General features: G+C 43.9%; 1 protein-coding gene across 1 annotated transcript; it reads right to left on the bottom strand.

Moving 5' to 3' along the window:
* Positions 1-1,513: 1,513 nt before the first annotated feature.
* Positions 1,514-18,709, bottom strand: npy8ar (neuropeptide Y receptor Y8a). Its single transcript, XM_072454185.1, has 5 exons — positions 18,574-18,709; positions 6,003-6,558; positions 4,629-4,870; positions 4,125-4,271; positions 1,514-1,981 (listed from the first exon to the last, which is right to left on the bottom strand). The coding sequence occupies exons 2-5, from the start codon at positions 6,309-6,311 to the stop codon at positions 1,552-1,554; spliced, it is 1,128 nt and encodes a 375-aa protein (XP_072310286.1). The 5' UTR covers positions 6,312-6,558; positions 18,574-18,709; the 3' UTR covers positions 1,514-1,551.
* Positions 18,710-19,505: the final 796 nt, after the last annotated feature.

The raw sequence follows: 19,505 nt of genomic DNA, 5'->3' as shown, positions 1-19,505 counted from the left end.
TGTATTTGTTTATTTATATATTTAACTAAACATTTTATTTATTGTTTTATTGGATGCTATAGCGGTATTTTATTATGGATATTCTGTGTTTGTTTTATCTGTGTTTTGTTTTAGAACAGGCCTCTGTAAAGTGAGTCATTAATTGACCTTTTCCCTCAAGCTTTACCTCTGGAGCTTTAGGCATGTATATTTGCTCCATGTACCTGAGTGTACCTGTGTGTTTATGTGCATATAATGGTGTGTAATGTAGGGCTGGTCAAATACAGCTTAGCTTGCTATAACTACGGTACACCATACTCAAACATGTTTATTCATCAATATTCACACGCATACCCCCCAACACCCCCGTGTGGCCCCTCACAAAACCACAACCCACCCCAGCCCCTAGGTCCCTCTAAAAGCTCCAGAGAGCCACAAATGAAAACACAATTTTATAGTGTCATTGCAGAGCAATCAAACATGCCACTATAATGGAAATCAATGGGGGAGAAACAAGTGGGAGAAAAAAACAGAATCTAAAAAAAGTATCAAATCCAATGTTGTTACTAATCTTTCACAGGTTACAGACTGTAATGTAAAGTTAAAATAAAGCATACAATTCTTAAACCACATTTTTATTTTTCCACAATTACTGACGTAAGAATAAAGCCACAAAATCACAAGCACTTAAAATTTGATAGGCCTATAACAACAACAACAGCCAAGCCTGAGACTTATTCAAAATAATGTGGGTAATAACTTCAGTGTAATCCCACTGGATGTGACTATAGCTATCATGCATTCCAGTCCACAGGTTTGAACATTCACGTTGATCCCATGTAGAGACGGTAAGGCTGAATGGTGCCAAAAACAAGTGGATTTTATCCATTCTTTATTCTATGGTACTGTCAACTCAACCGTTGAAATAGACATTTATTCTGTTAACATGAGGTTAAGGTAGCCGTAGCTATTTTAATAAACGTATATTAACATAAAATTTCTGTTTTTAAAGCAAAGTTGAACATTCAGTTTCTTGTTGAGTTTAAACATTCTGACTGATTGTACTGTAGATTTAGGCCTATTTTGTTTTGACCATTTACGCCGTCGGTGGTCAGTAAAAATGTTTCAGGATGCCGTTTCCTGAATTTAGATTTTGTAGTGTTTGTTCTGAATAGCACTGTAGTTCCTCATTCTGTGAACTCTTTACATAGTAAAGTTGAAATACTTTTAGTGCCTGTGATGATCAGACAAAAATCTCCACAATTAGCAGGATTACTCAGAAAGTGTCCTTGGGCACGACTCTGAACCTTGCAATGTCTTTTCCCTATTTTATTATTTTAAAGATATTGTTGCCTGCAGGCTCCACCAGACAAGAGAGGGAAGTGAGAAACGGGGGATGAGGGAGAAGGGAGGACACGCAGCAATCCGCCGAGTTAAGACTCGAACCCACGACACCGATGCCAGCCGCACCCGGAGCCCGGCACACGCGCGCTCTGCCCCAACCAGTGGATTACCAGGCAACACACCGTGTCTTTTTCCATATCTCCCACAACCTCTGGTCCCGACAGTCTCCTATGTGTCGGAGAATATTGATTTGGACCGTGTGACGGTGCTGATCTCTGGCCTGGCCATTCTGTTGAGCGAAGTGGCTTTTGTGATGCCTTCACTGGCCACTGTGGACAGGGGAAAACTCTCATAACTCTCCACTGTCCTGTTTCCACACTGACACCGCTGAAGTGTGGACTTGAACTCCCTTTGGAAGTTGCTGTTGAGGAACCCATACACCACAGGGTTGATGCAGGTGGAGGCCATAGCCGTCAGGTGGCAGGCAGAGAAGACTGTGTCATGCTGACAGTCCGGCAGGGCCTGGTGATGCCAGTCAAACAGAGTGTTGAAAACATTGAGAGGCAGCCAGCACAAAGCAAAGGCAACCACAATGGCTACCAGCATGACATTTATTCTCTGGGCCCCTTGGGTCCTCCTGCTGCGCTCCAAGATGTCCCTGAAAATAGCAGGACCCCCATTGTTTCACAAACAAATATCACACTTCACCTAGGGCGATATTTCTTAATATGAAAACGTCCCAGCCCAAATTTTAAAAATTGCTGGCACTACGAGAATAAAGTCATAACATTTTGACAATTTAGTTTTATGAAAACTCAGAAAATACTTAATATTATGAGATTAAAGCCATAATAGTACAAGAATAAAATATTAATATTATGAGAATAAAGTCAACATTTTAAAGATTTAGATTTTGGATCTTTCCAAAGGGATGCAAAAATGCGCTTGGCTTGGAAGAGTTAAAAGTTAAGACAAAAGCCCACAATAGATTTTGATATTTATACTGCAGGCCTTTTAGACATCACAATCATTTCCTCTGTGCAGCGTCCCCATGTCCTTCAGGTTAAGGGCCTGTGCATGGCTCAGGTCCTGGACACTGCAGGACACTGACCGCGCTCAGAGCCACAGCAGGCGAGGGAGTCTCGGACCATTTTCACCAATAATCTGCTCCCTCGACTTCTGCCTCTTCACCCTTCTAAACTTTGTACAAAGTCATACTGAGTTTTGGTGAGCATAGGTTTTACATCAGAGCACTATGGGTTTGTGGAGCTGTGCTCCAATGCACAGCCAGTGCTCCAGACCCTGCACCGCGGGCCTGGGAGTGTTGAGGCAGAATTCGAGATCAGGGACTAAACCCATAAACTCTGTGTATTGGACTAACTTATAAACATTTGGATACTAACAGTGTGCAGTTAGAGGATGCTCTTAGTCCTCTGTGGAGCAAGGAACTTAGTTTGCATTCATTTTTGGCTAATTTAAGCTGCCTCACAGTTGGGATATATGTGTAAAATGATGTAGTCCGGTGTTGGGTGCACTTGTGTTGTTGGAGATGCGCTCATGCCATGGCCATAAGCACAATAAGTCTTTATAGTTTCCTCTCATTGCAGTCATCTGCCTGGGTTACAGGGGTGTGTTAGGCTGTAGTTGTGTTATTCGGCTGTAAGAGGTGGAATGAGTATGGATGATGGCGTGTGCGTAAAACATCACTTTTTGGCTGTGCCAAACATGATCCAGGCGTCAGGAGGAGCTGAGTGGAAGCGCAGACTGCAGACAGCTGTTTTGGGTTCTGTGTGTTTTACTGAGTTTGTCCAAGGGCTGACAAAAAGGTTAGAATCTGTGCATAAAACTTTAGCTTCCCAGTATGCGCTGTTCCTTGGGCCGCTACAGGGGCTGCAGTAAATCCACAATGAGCACGAAAGAATAGAGTGCACAAAGTGCCCACGTCAAAAACAACACAATAGAGGAGCAGAAAATGTGTGAATAAGAGTGAGGCTCCTCCTCCTGTCTGCGGGCTCCTCCTCCTGTCTGCGGGCTCCTCCTCCTGTCTGCGGGCTCCTCCTCCTGTCTGCGGGCTCCTCCTCCTGTCTGCGGGCTCCTCCTCCTGTCTGCGGGCTCCTCCTCCTGTCTGCAGGCTCCTCCTCCTGTCTGCGGGCGGCTGTGGCACAGATCACGGCTGGTGTTTGAGCCCATGGTGCACTAGGGCTATGCCATGGAGAAAGTAAAGCATTTATCCAACAGTTTGTGAATGACGCGTAACAGGAAAGGTGCTGCAGTGTCTTGTCTTGTAATCAGCGCACACTTAAGACATCGTCTTAAAGGTCAGGAAAAACTTTAACATCTATTGCAGGCTTTTATGTAGTTGTAAGATGTTTACTCATCCAAGCCTGTTCTTTGCGTCCTGGCCGTGGTGGCCCTTTGACTCGGAACTTTGACACCGGCCCATAAACGTTTAAATTTCTACTTTCGACATTTGACAAATGAAATTTTCATTTCGACTACAACTTACGGATTTATGACTTTATTCTCGTTGAATTATGACTTTATTCTCTTTAAATTTTGACTTTATTTTCGTTAAATGATTACTTTATTCTCGTAAATGTAGGACTTTTGTCTGGCTTTGACTTTAATTTAAGAAAATTATGACTTTAATGTTGAAATGTTATGACTTTATTCTCGTACTGCCTGCAATATTTTTATTTGGGTTGGCCCTTATACTCTGTCATACTTTTTAATATTGACATTTTAAGTATAGTACAGTATAAAATGTTTAATATTGTAATATGTTAGCAAATAGAATTAACCTGCGTCGCCTCAAACGAAGGAAGATTCGAAGGTAGCACAGAAGAACCAGCAGCAGGGGAAGACAGTACTGGAAAAGTAGCAGTGATGTTGTGTAAGCAAGACGATGTTTGTCTGATGGCCACAGCTCCATGCAAATCAGATGGTCCCTTTAGCAAAAAAAAAAAAAGATGAGCTGCAATAAATGTTAAAATTTTGATGTAAATATAAAATGTAACAAATGAAAACTATTAAATTGGTTGTGTGTTGAGATTCAATTGATTCTACCCTATTGTTACTAAGCATTGTGAATTAAAATGCCTGTGCGATCTACAAAATCCCAATGTGTCTGATGAAAAGTAATTGTGGCTTCTTCTTCTTCTTCTTCTTCTTCTTCTTCTTCTTCTTCTTTTTTAACCACAAAAATATAATACATCGTTTCTGTTCTCTCCAATGTACAGTATACCTACATACAGTTGCCCTGCTTGCTGGTGCTGTTGTGTACAGATCTATACTTCTCTGAGAACCTGAAAGGGTTGCTGGGCAGGCTGATGTTTTGAAAGGGATCATTAGTGAGGATGTTGAAGGAGAGGAAGGGCAGAGAGATGAAACAGGCCACAAGCCAGGTCAGTCCTACGGCCAGGTATGAGTGTCCAGCGGCAGGGGACCATCCAGTAGGGTGGAGAATCAGCTGGTGCCGCTCCAGGGCAATCAACACAAGTGAGAAGATGGACACAGTCACTGACATGCACTGGACAAAGGGAGTAACCTTGAACAGGAGAAATACAAGCACAGATCGGCTTTATATAATGGCAACAGTGGAAATAGCAAAAAATCATCATGATTTTCTTTGGCTTTATCTGCAAATACCTAATAACTCTAACACAACTTTAAGTAAAAGATTTATGTAGAGCAAAAATGCACTTCCGGCCACTATGTGCCACTATATGTGTTTCTGTGGGTTTCTCTGCCAATTTAATACCTGTAATTAGCCATGTAAGGTGCTGAAAATTAAAGAGGAATAGTATTTTGACCTTGTTCACAGATCATGTCCAATAAAGGAATATTTGAGAGCTTTTACTGGAGCTCATTTCAGTAGAAACACGTGTCAGAAATGCCCTTTTGAATTTGCAGCCTAGTGGCTGGTGTGGCACAGGCTCACACTAGCTCTACAAGTTAGAAGACAGCCATTTTGAAGTTGTACGAGATGTTCTGTGTCTTATACATTTATTAACTGTCCAAACCCTGAACTCAAGAAACTAAAAGGAAATGGGGGCTTATTCTCTAATTTCTCTCTATCTCTGGTACAGAGCTGGTTGAGCAAAGGGGTGAGTATTTTTCAGGTAACTTTATTTAGAGCTATTTATAGCTCTGGTCAGATGTACATGAGAAAAATGGTTGCAAGTGCAATAAATGTGTATGTGCCGCAAACAATTCTGAAAATATAACAGCAGATTAACATTTCTTCCCTTAAAGTCAGTGAAAGAGACACAGGATGAAAAGTCTTCTTGAGAGAATGCTAAACTCAGTGACCCCTCTTTGACACGTGGATACCTTGGTGACCAAAACATCAGTCGCCCACTAGAGAAACTATTGTCCATAGAAAAATATTCTTATTTTCTTGTAGATAAAGTTTAAATCAATTATTATAAAGATGACACAGAAGCATTGAAGATGCCATACCATCATTCAAATTCACACAATCTAGTTCGAACCTCTTTTCAACTGGGGTCCCAACCAGCAGTTTGGGAATGAGTGTGCTAACCTATACATTATTGATTTAGTTATTCTTAAACCTTTTTTCTAATACTTTGAGGTTGTATCTATGGTCACTCCTTGTGTTGTTTTATTTATATTCTCCCTGCTGAACTTGTGTGTAATTGTTTTGGTGATGCACTGACCTTGCACAGGGCCTCTCCGAGCACCCAGCGGTCCATCAGGGTGTATATGACAGTGACTGGCAGACACACCACACACATGAGGATGTCAGAGCACGACAGGTTGGCAATTAAGATGTTGGTGACGTTGCGTAACTCCTGTTGCCGAGCAATGATGAACACCAATCCTGCATTGCCTAGCAACCCGATTGCTATGACTGTGCTATATGCCACAATCAAAAAGGTGGCCCCGCTCACTGAGGGCGGGCAATGGCTGGGATCTGTCAAATCAGAGGGCCCCCAAAAAGTGAGCAATCCACTTTTATTAGGCATGGCACAGAGAATGCACTGGCAGAAAGGGGCGTGAAAACTGTCTATACCTGTGTATATCTAAAGATTCAGGTAAACTAATTTAAAGTGTTTGCAAAATGACTTTAATTGAACAGATCTGTCAGCTCAAAGTTAGTATACGATATCAAAGAGATATCTTATGAGAACTTTAGCATGCGGAGTGCAAGTGAGAAGAGGATTGTTTCAAAGATAGATGCTGTCCTCTTTTCGCTCCATCGTAGATCAATTTCTGTGAATGACAAAAAATGTAAAAAAGGTGAGAATGTGGACAGGCATACAGTTCTCAACATCTCAACATTCTAGAGGTTTAGTTTAACTGAACTGGACCTTTAGCCGAGTTTTCATTCAAGATTCAAAAGTATTCTGCATAATAAATATAGGATCTTTACCAGTAGTGACCCAGGAGAATATCAGGTCGTTCCCCGGCTTTGGTTTACTTTTTTATGGTGTTTTTATTTCAAATGCAGGTTTCATATATGCCAGTATTAGTACCGTAATACAGTTACAACGTTTTTGACGTTCGATCCCGAGCTCTATCATTCTATATTGTTGACCTGGTTTATCCTTAAAAACTCTTTAGTTACTGTTTTTTGATATTACTAATAAAATAACAATCTGGAATCTCTTTTTTCAAATACTTACACGTTTTTTAAAGAATTAATACTATATTTTTACAGCCATCAAAAAGAGTGGAGTCTCTTCTCTGGTCCAGGCCAGGAGTGGCTCACAATTGCTTACCGTAAAGTCAATTTATGCTGTAGTTCCATGGTTACTGTAATAAGTTCCTGATAATTACCAGGGACGCGTTTTAAACCTTTTAAATGTGCAGCCTCCACAAAGGAGAGTATTTTTTTCAGGCCATATGATTGCTAAATGAAAATTAGTTAATTGCATTTTTGTTTAAGTTTTCCTAATGGCAAATAGATTAAGGAGTGTTTTTTTTTTTTTTCATGTGGAGTTGCATGTCAACATTGATGAATTACTGTCTCGTTTTGATCGTATATCACATATACTTTAAAACTACCTCTCCTTGAACCGACACCTTAACGTGGTGGAGGGGTTTGAGTGCCCGAATGATCCCGGAAGCTATGTTGTCGGGGGCTTCAAGCCCCTGGTAGGGTCTCCCAAGGCAAACAGGTCCAAGGTGACGGGTCAGACAAAGATCGGTTCAGAAGCCCTTTATGATGAGTTCACGAACAAGGCCGTTTACGTCGCCCGGATCGGCGTCACCGGGGCCCCATCCTGGAGCCAGGCCTGGGATGGGTGCTCGATGGCGAGCGCCTGGTGGCCGGGTCTTACCCCACGGGGCCCGGCCGGGCACAGCCCGAAAGAGCAACGTGGGGCCGCCCTCCCGTGGGCCCACCACCCGCAGGAGGATCCATAGGGGGCCGGTGCAGAGAGATCTGGGCGGCAGTCGACGGCAGAGGCCTCGGCGACCAGATCTCCAGACACAGAGACTAACTCTGGGGACATGGAATGTCACCTCGCTGGGGAGGAAAGAGCCTGAGCTTGTGCGGGATGTTGAGCGATACCGACTAGATATAGTCGGCCTCACCTCCACGCACAGTTTGGGCTCTGGAACCCATCTCCTCGAGAGGGGCTGGACGCTCCACTTCTCTGATGTTGCCCGCAGGGAGAGGCGGCGGGCTGGTGTGGGCTTGCTTATAGCCCCTCAGCTCAGCCGCCACGTGTTGGAGTTTACCCCAGTGAACGGTAGGGTCGCGTCCCTCCGCCTTCGGGTGGGGGACAGGTCTCTCACTGTTGTGGCGGCCTACGGGCCGAACAGCAGTGCAGAGTACCTGGCCTTCTTGGAGTCCTTGGGAGGAGTACTGGACAGTGCACCGACCGGGGACTCTGTTGTTCTACTGGGGGATTTCAACGCCCACGTGGGCAATGACAATGACAACTGGGGAGGGTTGATCGGAAAGAACGGCTTCCCTGATCTGAACCCGAGCGGTGTTCAGTTATTGGACCTCTGTGCTAGCCACGGTTTGTCCATAACGAACACCATGTTCAAGCACAAGGGTGTCCATCAGTGCACATGGCACCAGGACACCCTAGGCCGGAGGTCAATGATCGACTTTGTCGTGTCATCTGACCTCCGGCCGCGTGTCTTGGACACTCGGGTGAAGAGAGGGCCAGAGTTGTCAACCGATCACCACCTGGTGGCGAGTTGGATCCGCTGGCGGAGGAGGAAGCCGGACAGACTTGGCAGACCCAAGCGCATTGTGAGGGTGTGTTGGGAACGTCTTGTGAAGACCTCTGTCAGTAGGGTATTCAACTCGCACCTCCGGGAGAGCTTCTCCCATGTCCCGGGGGAGGTTGGGGACATTGAGTCAGAGTGGACCATGTTCTCCGCCTCCATTGTTGATGCGGCTGAGTTGTGGTCGCAAGGTCTCCGGTGCCTGTCGTGGCGGCAACCCCCGAACCCGGTGGTGGACACCGGAAGTAAGGGATGCCGTCAGACTGAAGAAGGAGGCCTATCAGGCCACTCTGGCTTGTAGGTCTCCGGAGGTCATCGACGGGTATTGGCAGGCCAAGCGAGCCGCGGCTCGTGCTGTCGCAGAGGCAAAAACCCGGGCCTGGGAGGAGTTCAGGGAGGCCATGGAGGAGGACTATCGGTCGGCACCAAAGAAATTCTGGCAAACCGTCCGGCGCCTCAGGAGGGGGAAGCAGTGTCTCACCAACACCGTTTACGATGCGGGTGGAGACCTGCTGACCTCGACTGGGGATGTCGTCGGACGGTGGAAGGAATACTTTGAGGATCTCCTTAATCCCTCAGTCACGTCTTCCGAAGAGGAAGTAGAGACCGGGGACTCGGAGGCTGGCTCATCCATCACCCAAGCTGAAGTCACTGAGGTTGTTCGCAAACTCCTCGGTAGCAGGGCTCCGGGGGTGGATGAGATCCGCCCTGAGTACCTAAAGTACCTGGATGTTTTAGGACTGTCTTGGTTGACACGTCTCTGCAACATCGCGTCGCAGTCGGGGACCGTGCCTCTGGACTGGCAGACCGGGGTGGTGGTCCCTCTGTTTAAGAAGGGGGACCGGAGGGTGTGTTCCAACTACAGAGGGATCACACTCCTCAACCTCCCAGGTAAGGTCTATTCCAAGGTACTGGAGAAGAGAATCCGACCGATAGTCAAACCTCGGATTCAGGAGGAGCAGAGTGGTTTTCGTCCCGGTCGTGGAACACTGGACCAGCTCTATACCCTCCATCGGGTGCTCGACGGTTCATGGGAGTTTGCCCAACCAGTCCACATGTGCTTTGTGGATCTGGAGAAGGCTTTCGACCGTGTCTCTCGGGGTGTCCTTTGGGGGGTGCTCCGGGAGTACGGGGTCCGGGGCCCTTTGCTCAGGGCTGTCTGGTCTCTGTATGACCGGAGCAGGAGCTGTGTTCGCATTGCCGGCAGTAAGTCAGACCTGTTCCCAGTGCATGTTGGACTCCGCCAGGGTTGCCCCTTGTCACCGGTTCTGTTCATAATTTTTATGGACAGAATTTCTAGGCGCAGTCAGGGGTCGGAGGGTGTCCGGTTTGGGGACCACAGGATTCCATCTCTGCTGTTTGCAGACGATGTTGTCTTGATGGCTCCATCAAACCCGGACCTGCAACATGCACTGGGACGGTTTGCAGCCGAGTGTGAAGCGGCTGGGATGAGAATCAGCACCTCCAAATCCGAGGCCATGGTTCTCGACCGGAAAAAGGTGGCTTGCCCTCTTCAGGTGGGTGGGGTGTCCTTGCCCCAAGTGGAGGAGTTCAAGTATCTCTGGGTCTTGTTCACGAGTGAGGGAAGGATGGAGCGTGAGATCGACAGGCGGATCGGTGCAGCGGCAGCAGTGATGCAGTCGCTGCATCGGACCGTTGTGGTAAACAGGGAGCTGAGCCGAAAGGCAAAGCTCTCTATTTACCGGTCGGTCTACGTTCCTACCCTCACCTATGGTCATGAGCTTTGGGTAGTGACCGAAAGAACAAGATCGCGGATACAAGCGGTTGAAATGAGTTTCCTCCGCCGTGTGGCTGGGCGCTCCCTTAGAGATAGGGTGAGGAGCTCGGCCACATGGGGGAAGCTCGGAGTAGAGCCGCTGCTCCTCCACGTCGAGAGGAGCCAGCTGAGGTGGCTCGGGCATCTGTTCCGGATGCCTCCAGGGCGCCTCCCTCGGGAGGTGTTTCAGGCATGTCCCACCGGGAAGAGGCCCCGGGGAAGACCCAGGACACGCTGGCGAGACTATGTCTCTCGGCTGGCCTGGGAACGCCTCGGGATCCCCCCGGGAGGAGTTGGAGGAAGTGTCTGGGGAGAAGGAAGTCTGGGAGTCCCTGCTAATATAAGCGGCAGAAAATGGATGGATGGATGGACTTTAAAACTACACTACAGCATCTTTCACCAGTATGCACATTGACAACACAATTATTGACACATTTGTTTATCAAAACTATTCACACACTCGTTCACACAGTTGCCAAAGAGCTCTTAAAATGCAACAGAATTCCAGAAATAGTGTCTTTAAAATTCCCTTTAGATGTGTTCAAATTCTAAAGCATAAAAGTTAAAATATGTGAAAATGTATTCATTCGAAAAGCAAAAAAGCAATAATATCCAAGCAACATTAGAGCCAGGCTTTTTCTCACTGCCAAAAAGGGTAAGATAGGCATAGGTTATAGACTGGCCTATTTCGACATATTTTGTGAAATATGGCTATTTTTAATGTTATATTGTTTGTATCTCTAATGGTGTATTTGGTATCTGCTATACCAGACACATTACTTTAAGCAGCATATGTCCAGTCCACTTGAGTGCAATCTTAATCTTTCATCAGCTCCTCTCACCGTGGTATCATTCATCTTTCAAATACATTACTGTGTCTTGCCAAAACACACGTTTATGACTGGGCAGCTGAGTAGGGCTACATCCAGTACGTCATCCTTTATCGCAATACGAGGATGGCTCAGCCATACAAACCACTGAGCAGCCTTTTTGAGTTGATGTGATGAAAATTCATCCTAATGCTCCAGCCTGCCACACTGTATTTCACTCTGATTTGGGGTATTTTTGTGGGTTTTTATTTTCATGGATCTTTGACACGAGTTAAAGCTTCTTTAAAATCATTAGCGTTTTCAATGTTTTAATTTTTTTCTTTTTAAAGATGTTGTGGACATTTGTAAACACGCTTTTTTGTGATGATTTGTTGCAGTATGGTGCTTTGTTTTCGAGCATGCTTGCTTTTATTGTACCAAGCTTCTGCAGCTGCAGTAGTTCATCAGCTGCCATGACGCCTCTTTGTAAATCCAATACAAGCGCTATGCTAGACGAAATTACTTGCAAATTTCAACCATAAGTGACCTACATTTCCACTGAGCATGAGCCACCTTTTCTCAAACAGACACAATCATTTTGAAATGGGGCTATTTGTGCCTTCAATAATCAAATCTATTGACCCAGTCCTGTATGCCGTGATACTAAAAGTATAAGCCATTGTCAGTGAACACAATTCACAAACTAGGTACTTGTATTGGCGGTAAGATACAACATACAACAATTAATAATATGAATAATGAATAATGCACAATTTTGGCATGTATGGACTATTTTGAGTTTTACAAACTCTCACACTGAACTGTACAGTAGGCGTTCTGGATAGGCCTGTCACAAAACACATTTTGAAGTGCAATATATTGCTACAGAAAATAACACAATGAACAATAATAGAGACTTTAATCCTAATGCAGAAACAAACCCTTTTCTAAATAAACAATGTCAGAAAAACATAAGCTGCAATGAATAAATAACATAATGAGATACTTTTTAATGAGATAGTTTCTCGGAAGCATCTATCACTAATCAAAACTCTTTGTCTGGATATTTTGTACACTTAGTTGGTAATGTTAGAATAAACACACTCTTCTTTCCCTGCACAGTATAATTAGCCGTGTGGGTGGACTGACTCCAGAGCCAGTGTGAAAGTGAAGAATGGGATTGTTTAGGCCTACTTAGTGTAAAACTACAGTTTTCCCACTCAGAAATGATGGAGGGATCTTCAATTTTCATCGTAGGTACAATTCCACTGTGAGAGACAGAATCTAAAAAATAAAAATCACATTAAGAGTTTTAAATAATGTATTTGTATATTATTGCTGCAAATACATATTTGAACACCTCAGTAAGAATTCTGGCTTGCAAAGACCTGCCATTAAAAAGTCCTCCTCTACTCCACTTTTTATCTAAATTAGTAGCACTTGTTTGAGCTCATTATCTACATAAAGACACTGTCCACCCCACAATCAGTCAGACTCCAACTACAACCATGGGCAAGACCAAAGAGCTGTCAAAAACCACCAGAGACAATTTTTTTACACCACCACAAGGCTGGTAAGGGTTACGGGACAATTGGATAGCAGCTTGGTGAAAAATACCAACTGTTGGAGAAATTGTTCAAAAAGGGAAGCGGCTAAAGATGACATCTCCCTTGGACTGGGGCTCCATGCAAGTTCTCACCTCGTGGGGTATCAATGATGATAAGAAAGGTGAGGAACCAGCTTAGAACTACACAGAAGGAGCTGGTAAATTACCAGAAGAGAGCTGGGACCTCAGTTTACTATTGGTAATACACTACACTGTCATGGTTTAAAATCATGCATCGCACAGAAGGTTCCCCTGTTTAAGTCAGCACATGTCCAGACCCGTCTGAAGTTTGCCAATGACCATGATCCATGACTGATGATCCAGAGGAGTTATGGTCGAAAGTCATGTGGTCAGATGAGACCAAAATAGAACTTTGTAGTATAAACTCCACTCGCTGAGTTTTGAAGTAGAAGAAGGATGAGTACATCTCAAGAACACCATCCCTACTGTGATGCATGGGGATGGAAACATCATGCTTTGGGGGTGCTTTTCTGTACAGGGGACAGGATGACTGTATTAGATTTTAGATTATTTACAATCATCTTCCAACAGTCAGAGCATTGAAGATGGCTCATAGCTGTGTCTTCCAACATGACAATGACCCAAAGCACACAGCTGTGTTCTTGCCCCATATTCTTTTGAGGCAGAGACGTGTGGTAGCTGATGCGTCATTCCATGTGCATGTTGGAACATGGTGGCCAGTGGTGTTCATCTCTTGAGGCCTAACAGAAGCAGATAAACACTACGCCCAAATAGAAAAAGAGGCTCTGGCAGTTACATGGGCTTGTGAAATGTTAGTGCCCTACATCCATTGACTCGAATTAAAGCTGGAGACAGATCATATGCCTCCACTGAGCACCAAAGCATTAGATGAGCTCCCACCCAGAGTACTAAGGTTTTGTCTGTTGTTGAGACATATGAAGTTCACGTTCAGTATCGTACATGTACCGGGTAAGTGGTTGATATGCAGCGGGAACCTTGTAGAGAGTGCCACTTAAGCACATGCTCACACAAGATGAAATGGACCATGAAACATAGGTCAAAGTATTTGTGGGCACAAAACCCAGACTGAAAGAGATCCAACAGAAACAACACACTGACCCAATCTGTGCAAAGCTCATCCAATACTGGAAGACAGGTTGGCCTGAGAAACAATGAATGAATGAATGAATTAAAAATTAAACTAGAAATGTGTTTGCTTTCACTTTACACAGTAGGTTACGATTACTGTTGCATCTGAATTGCACAATGTGCACCACAGAAAGACATGACTAAAGAGCCGTAGCAGTCATTTAAACATGTAATAAAACGATTTCTAAAACTGTCTATTTACATTTTTTCAGAAGAGAGAGATGCACCAACAATGGTAACAGCCTTGCTGTTACCATTGTTGGTGCATACATAGGGATATTTCTGCCTAAACACCAGATGTATGAGGCAAAAAATACAGTCAAAAGGGCATCAAACATATATGTCTAAATCAGCCCTCTTCCTCTTTTCCTCTGACATCTTCATCTGTTTGGACAGAGCTCCAAATGACACAAATAGTTTTCCTCTGATAAATCTATGGGAGTTTGCCAAACGTCTTCACCTCTGTGACGACTTTGAAGGCCGATTCATAAAACATATACTATATCAGTCTATGGCAGGCATGTCCAAACTACGGCCCCGGGGCCAAATGTTGCCCTCAGACAAAATTTTTGTGGCCATCCGGCTTCCTGCTAAGTTGGTCCAAAAAGTTGTACTTTTTACTGTAAAATTGGAAACAAATTCTAATGATTCACTTTGTCATTTGATAAATTCAACATTGTTGGGTTGTTTGTGGCCCTTTGCTCCATGACAGTATTTTCAAAATGCGGCCCTCGGTGAAGTTTGGATACCCCTGGTCTATGGGTTCATTAGAGACTTCTGAGTGAGTTAGCATCACAGCTATCCTAGCGCCGCAACTCTGTTTTGGTTGGCAAGTAATAACATGATGCTATTCAACCAATGAAGAGTCAGGAATCACAGACCTGCCTTGTGTGTTTGTACAAGGGACGAGATGAGTTTCAGGCGGAAAAGTGATCTGTAGCAGCCGAGCGGAGACTATTGTAGCTGTATGCACTCTATCCTTTTTGCCACCTGTGAACGTCCTTTACATGCAAGTTTTGGAACCAGTGATAAAAGGTTGAGAAAGGTCTATTGTCCTTCAGCTTTCATTTGCACAGAGGCCAAGGTAAGCAAACGCCTTCTACAGCCGAATAAAGACATTTCAATCAAAGCTTCGGGGGCAGTTGAGTTCACCTTGTAGCTCTTTAGCTCTGTATCTCTTTAGTCTTCATCTGGTCAGTGAAAGAAGCATTAACAACACAGACTCTACAAAATTGTTATGTGTTTTGGGTAAATTAGACTTTTAATGCATTTTGTACCCTCTGTAAGGGTGTAACAATTGGAATTGAAAATATAGCCGCAAGCGGCAATGATCGGCCCTCGCCACGCCGCCGCCACGCCGCAAGAGGAGGGGGCGCTAACGCGCCCCAATTGTCCTTTTATTACGCCTACTGCTGAATCTGTGAAGCTGTCACATCTTCTCACTTTGTTTTACCATCAAAAAGCAATTTTATTTTGAATTCTTGGCAAAATGTGCGGCTTTGCCGCACAGACACCGTGACTCTTTGAATAAAAATGTGGATAACTTTTGATGGTCCACCCCTGAAGATGAGCCTCACCAAATTTCAGGTTAATAGGGCTAATGCCCTGGGAGGAGTTTGTGAAAGTCTAAAGTGTAAACATGTTCTGGCGATTTCCCCATTGGAATAACAAGGGAGGTTTTGGTCATTGCTACGGCAACGCCATAACAATTATGACATGGGTCTCATTGACTTTTTTGATGGGGAGGCCAAAATTGAGTTGTGTGTCAAATTTCATAAAATTTCGCAAAACTAAACATTTAACCTCCATATAAAATCTGTAGGGGGCGCTGTGGCTCCAAATTAATTTATTTCACTTCAAGTAGGTTTAGGGCAAAGAGTTTAACAACTGATTCTAATTTGACGCAATTCGGACTTTATCTGCGCAAACGGCAGAAATTTTAAATATGGGAGATTTCTGAAATTCTAGCTACAGTTTGCGGCTTCGCCGCACAGAGACCGTGACAGGTATCAATGTAATTTGGATAACTTTTGATGTCCCACTCCTCAGTAGCATTTTCACCAAATTTCAGCTTTTTAGGGCCAACGCCCTGGGAGGAGTTCGTAAAAGTACGACGTTTGGAAAAACTCCGAAGTCATGTTTAGCCATTTTTGAAGCAATATGGCCGACATTTGGTTGGGCGGACGGCGTTGCCGTAATAATATTTTTTACTTCTCTTGTCACCATCTACCTCTGCGCCAAATTTCATGATTCTACGATCAGATTTTTTTTGGGTCATTTCCCATCTCTCAATGCATTTTTGGTACATTTGGGGGCGCTGACGCGCCAATTTTTTTTATTTTAGAAAAGGGAAATAGCCAGAATGTAGAGAGGCACGATTTTTAGAGGTGTGCAAATTTTTGTGACTTTTCGTCAATGTTCACTGGGTGAAAAATAGGGGGGTTGGTCCCGAGAAGAAGAAAGAAAGAATAATATTCCGATGCGAAAACAATGTTTCCCATTTTTCAAATATCATAAACTATACATTTTCGGAAAACGCTCGCGCTTTCCTACCTCATGGTGTGGGTCCCTGGTCACTGACGGGTACTTTCGTTAATTTTGAGTGGGCTCCGCCCACTTTGTGTTTTTGGCCCTCTATACAGTAATAATGTTCAATTTTTGCATTACATGCTTATATGCACGGAACATGCAAGAGATGGGGAACGTATTCGTGAGGTACTTAGCGCAAATGAGTGCTTTATATGGGGATGACGACCGCGAAGCGGTCGTCATCCCAATGTAAGGTGCTCGTTTAGTGCGCACTTTTGCACGGGCTTCGCCCGTTTACAACGGTAATGTTCCATTTTCCTACTACTAATTAGTATGCACGGGGCGTGCATGAGTGAAGGAGTGCATTAGTGAGTGTTTGGAAGTGGGCGAGCGCTTCGCGCTCGATTTCGTGCGCACTACGTGCGCACTTTCGCAGCCGTGCTTCGCACGGCCTTACGAGATTAATAGGCCTCTCGCCAGCTTGTGGCGCTCGGGCCTAACTAAAGACGAACTATACATAGAGTTTATTAAGTAAATGATTAGATATTAACGTCATTCTGAAATGGCAAGCTTCTTAACATGAGTTAGTGAAGCCCAGCAGGCAGATGACTCACTTTGGCAGTTTCGCTCCCACTGAGAGCTGTTTGTGCTTGATGCCAGGGAATATAATCCAACCAGAGTCCAGCTCTTTTGCTGTTTGTCTCCACTCAATTTATTTAAGGATAATGCATGTATTAAACTAGACCTACTTAATGATTTGAATACTTCTACTACTATTACTAATAATACTTCTGCTCATAATAATAATAATGTTCTATATTTCAATCAATCAAATCCCCAATCACATTTACATCAACAAAAACACATTCCGTTTTCACATGGGTTGAAAGGGGAGTAATCATGGGCTATCTGATCAAACACGATGCCTTCATGACCTTCGACTTTTTCTAACATAAATATAACCTACTAGACGAGTATATTTTCCAATGTACCGGTTTGTTGCACATGTCACACAAAACAACAACTCATCTAATACAAAACCCTACACAGAATTCACACAAACACACAGAAAAATGTATCACGGGTGTCACCAACAGCAACACTTGCACACATTGTCCATAAGAAATTGAAAATCACCACCACACTTTGCACACAGTTCTGGTCAAAGGTCATGAAGGTACTGTCAAAGATCCTCTAGCTCTACATCCCTCCATTCCCAGCAGTCTGCTTACTTGGTGATCTATATAACCCTTACCCAAGCAATTACACTACTTCCTCCTAATTGCAATAACAATGGCAAAAAAACAAACAGCTATAAATAAAAGCTGGACAGATGGAATGAAAATAACTATAAACCACTGGTTAAACACTTGACTCATCTCACATCAACATTAAACAATAGCATACCTTCATTTGAAATCAACTGGTCTCCATTCTTAGGATTTATGCAAAGCTATGCCATTGTCCTCTTTCCACTCAAATATTATGTGCCGGTTGTACATGCAGTAATCAGACCCTATTCTGGCTCAAACATGATTGTGTTCTCGATCATTGGTTCTCACACTTTCACAAGAAAATATTTGGCTTCCATGAATTCAAATCCCTATCAGGGCTAAATAAGGGCTAAACTAGGTCTAATATGAGACCGATCTATAATGAGACTAAGCAATGTACAGTTATTATAATTATTAGACAAGGGAAGACAAAAACACTCATATAGGCTGCTATTTGAGAAACACTGATCTAAATCCTCCCAGACAAAAATGTGCTTTTTATTTCAACCGCCACATGGCTCCATCTGCAGTACAGCAAGAGCATAAGGAAACAACAATAACATTCAACATGCAATAGGCTACACGTGTTTTCAGTTTTCTGGCAAGACACTCGAGTTTAATTACAATACTCCAACAGAAACACTCAAATACGTTTCAATCTACTTGAGTTCTAACTCATCAACACAGCCGAGGATACAGCACAGGCGCGAGCATTATGGTACCCTACTTTCATGTTTGTGCCTTTGCATTTTTTTTATTTTTTTCTATTTTATTTTTGACAGAATAACAGAAACCAACCCTATAGCCTATACAACGTTTGAAAATGACTCGAACCGCTCTGTTTTCTGTCTTACTGTGGTGAGTGACAAAGAAACTCTAGCTGTGCAGGATGAGAGGGATGAGCGGGTCACTCACCTGTGATGCGTGTGGCCGCTGCTGATGCTGCGATGTTCACGACCACCGAGGAGTGCGCTGAGGGAAAACCGACAAGTGCAGCGACCACTTCGTTCCCAGGGCACTTGAGTGTGGATGAGAAGAGCGCGCGTCTGCCTCACTGTGCCGAGGGAAAGGCGCGACAGGCGAATGACGGAGCGTACCATTGTGTGAAATGGAGGCTTCCCCTGACGCGGCATCAGACAACTACGTACACGACGCATGAAGTTTATCATGGCTTTCTCTATGGTTCGACCAAAAAAGCCGTTATCTGTGATTATTATTAGGCTACGGGAAGTTCTTAACTTCATAAATCCACTTCAGAGGGTTCTTATATCAAATGAAAGAAATGCACGAATCCGAAATTATACAATTGGCCACTTAATGTTAAATTAAGTTGAATAAACATGATGACCGGCGTCACTCGTTTTACCTGACATCATCATTAAAAGGTTGGCTACCCCGTTCAGCTGTGTTAAGTCAGAAATACTAACGATAGTATGTCAATAACTGAGTTCTGTAAACTATAGAGGCAATAGTTGAAAAATAAAACAAAAAAATAGCATTGTTGTGAAGTAAAATGTCAGGTAATGTCAGGTTTTGTATTGGCCAATTAAAAATGAACCACGAAAAGGCTACTCTGCTGGTGGCGCAGTAGTTAAGGGTGTTGCACGTGTGTGGTTGCTGCCACCACTTTTCATAGGTTTAAGTCCAGCCATTGACATTTTCCAGATGTCTCTCCAATTTCACTCTACGGCTGCCTTGTCTAAAAAGCATTGGGGCCTTGTTTGAAAAAAAATATATGTATGAGCTTTTATACCATATAATGCTCTGCTCCCTTATCATTGGTTTACTCATATTTTTATTGAAGTGATGCATGCATGTTTGATGATACTGTCCTGACCGCAAGGACT

The sequence above is a fragment of the Eucyclogobius newberryi genome, unplaced genomic scaffold, assembly GCF_026437365.1.
Source record: "Eucyclogobius newberryi isolate DKJ021-1_F unplaced genomic scaffold, fEucNew1.0.hap1 SCAF_2, whole genome shotgun sequence".
Lineage (NCBI taxonomy): Eukaryota > Metazoa > Chordata > Actinopteri > Gobiiformes > Gobiidae > Eucyclogobius > Eucyclogobius newberryi.
This window is presented reverse-complemented; position numbering and strand designations above follow the sequence as displayed.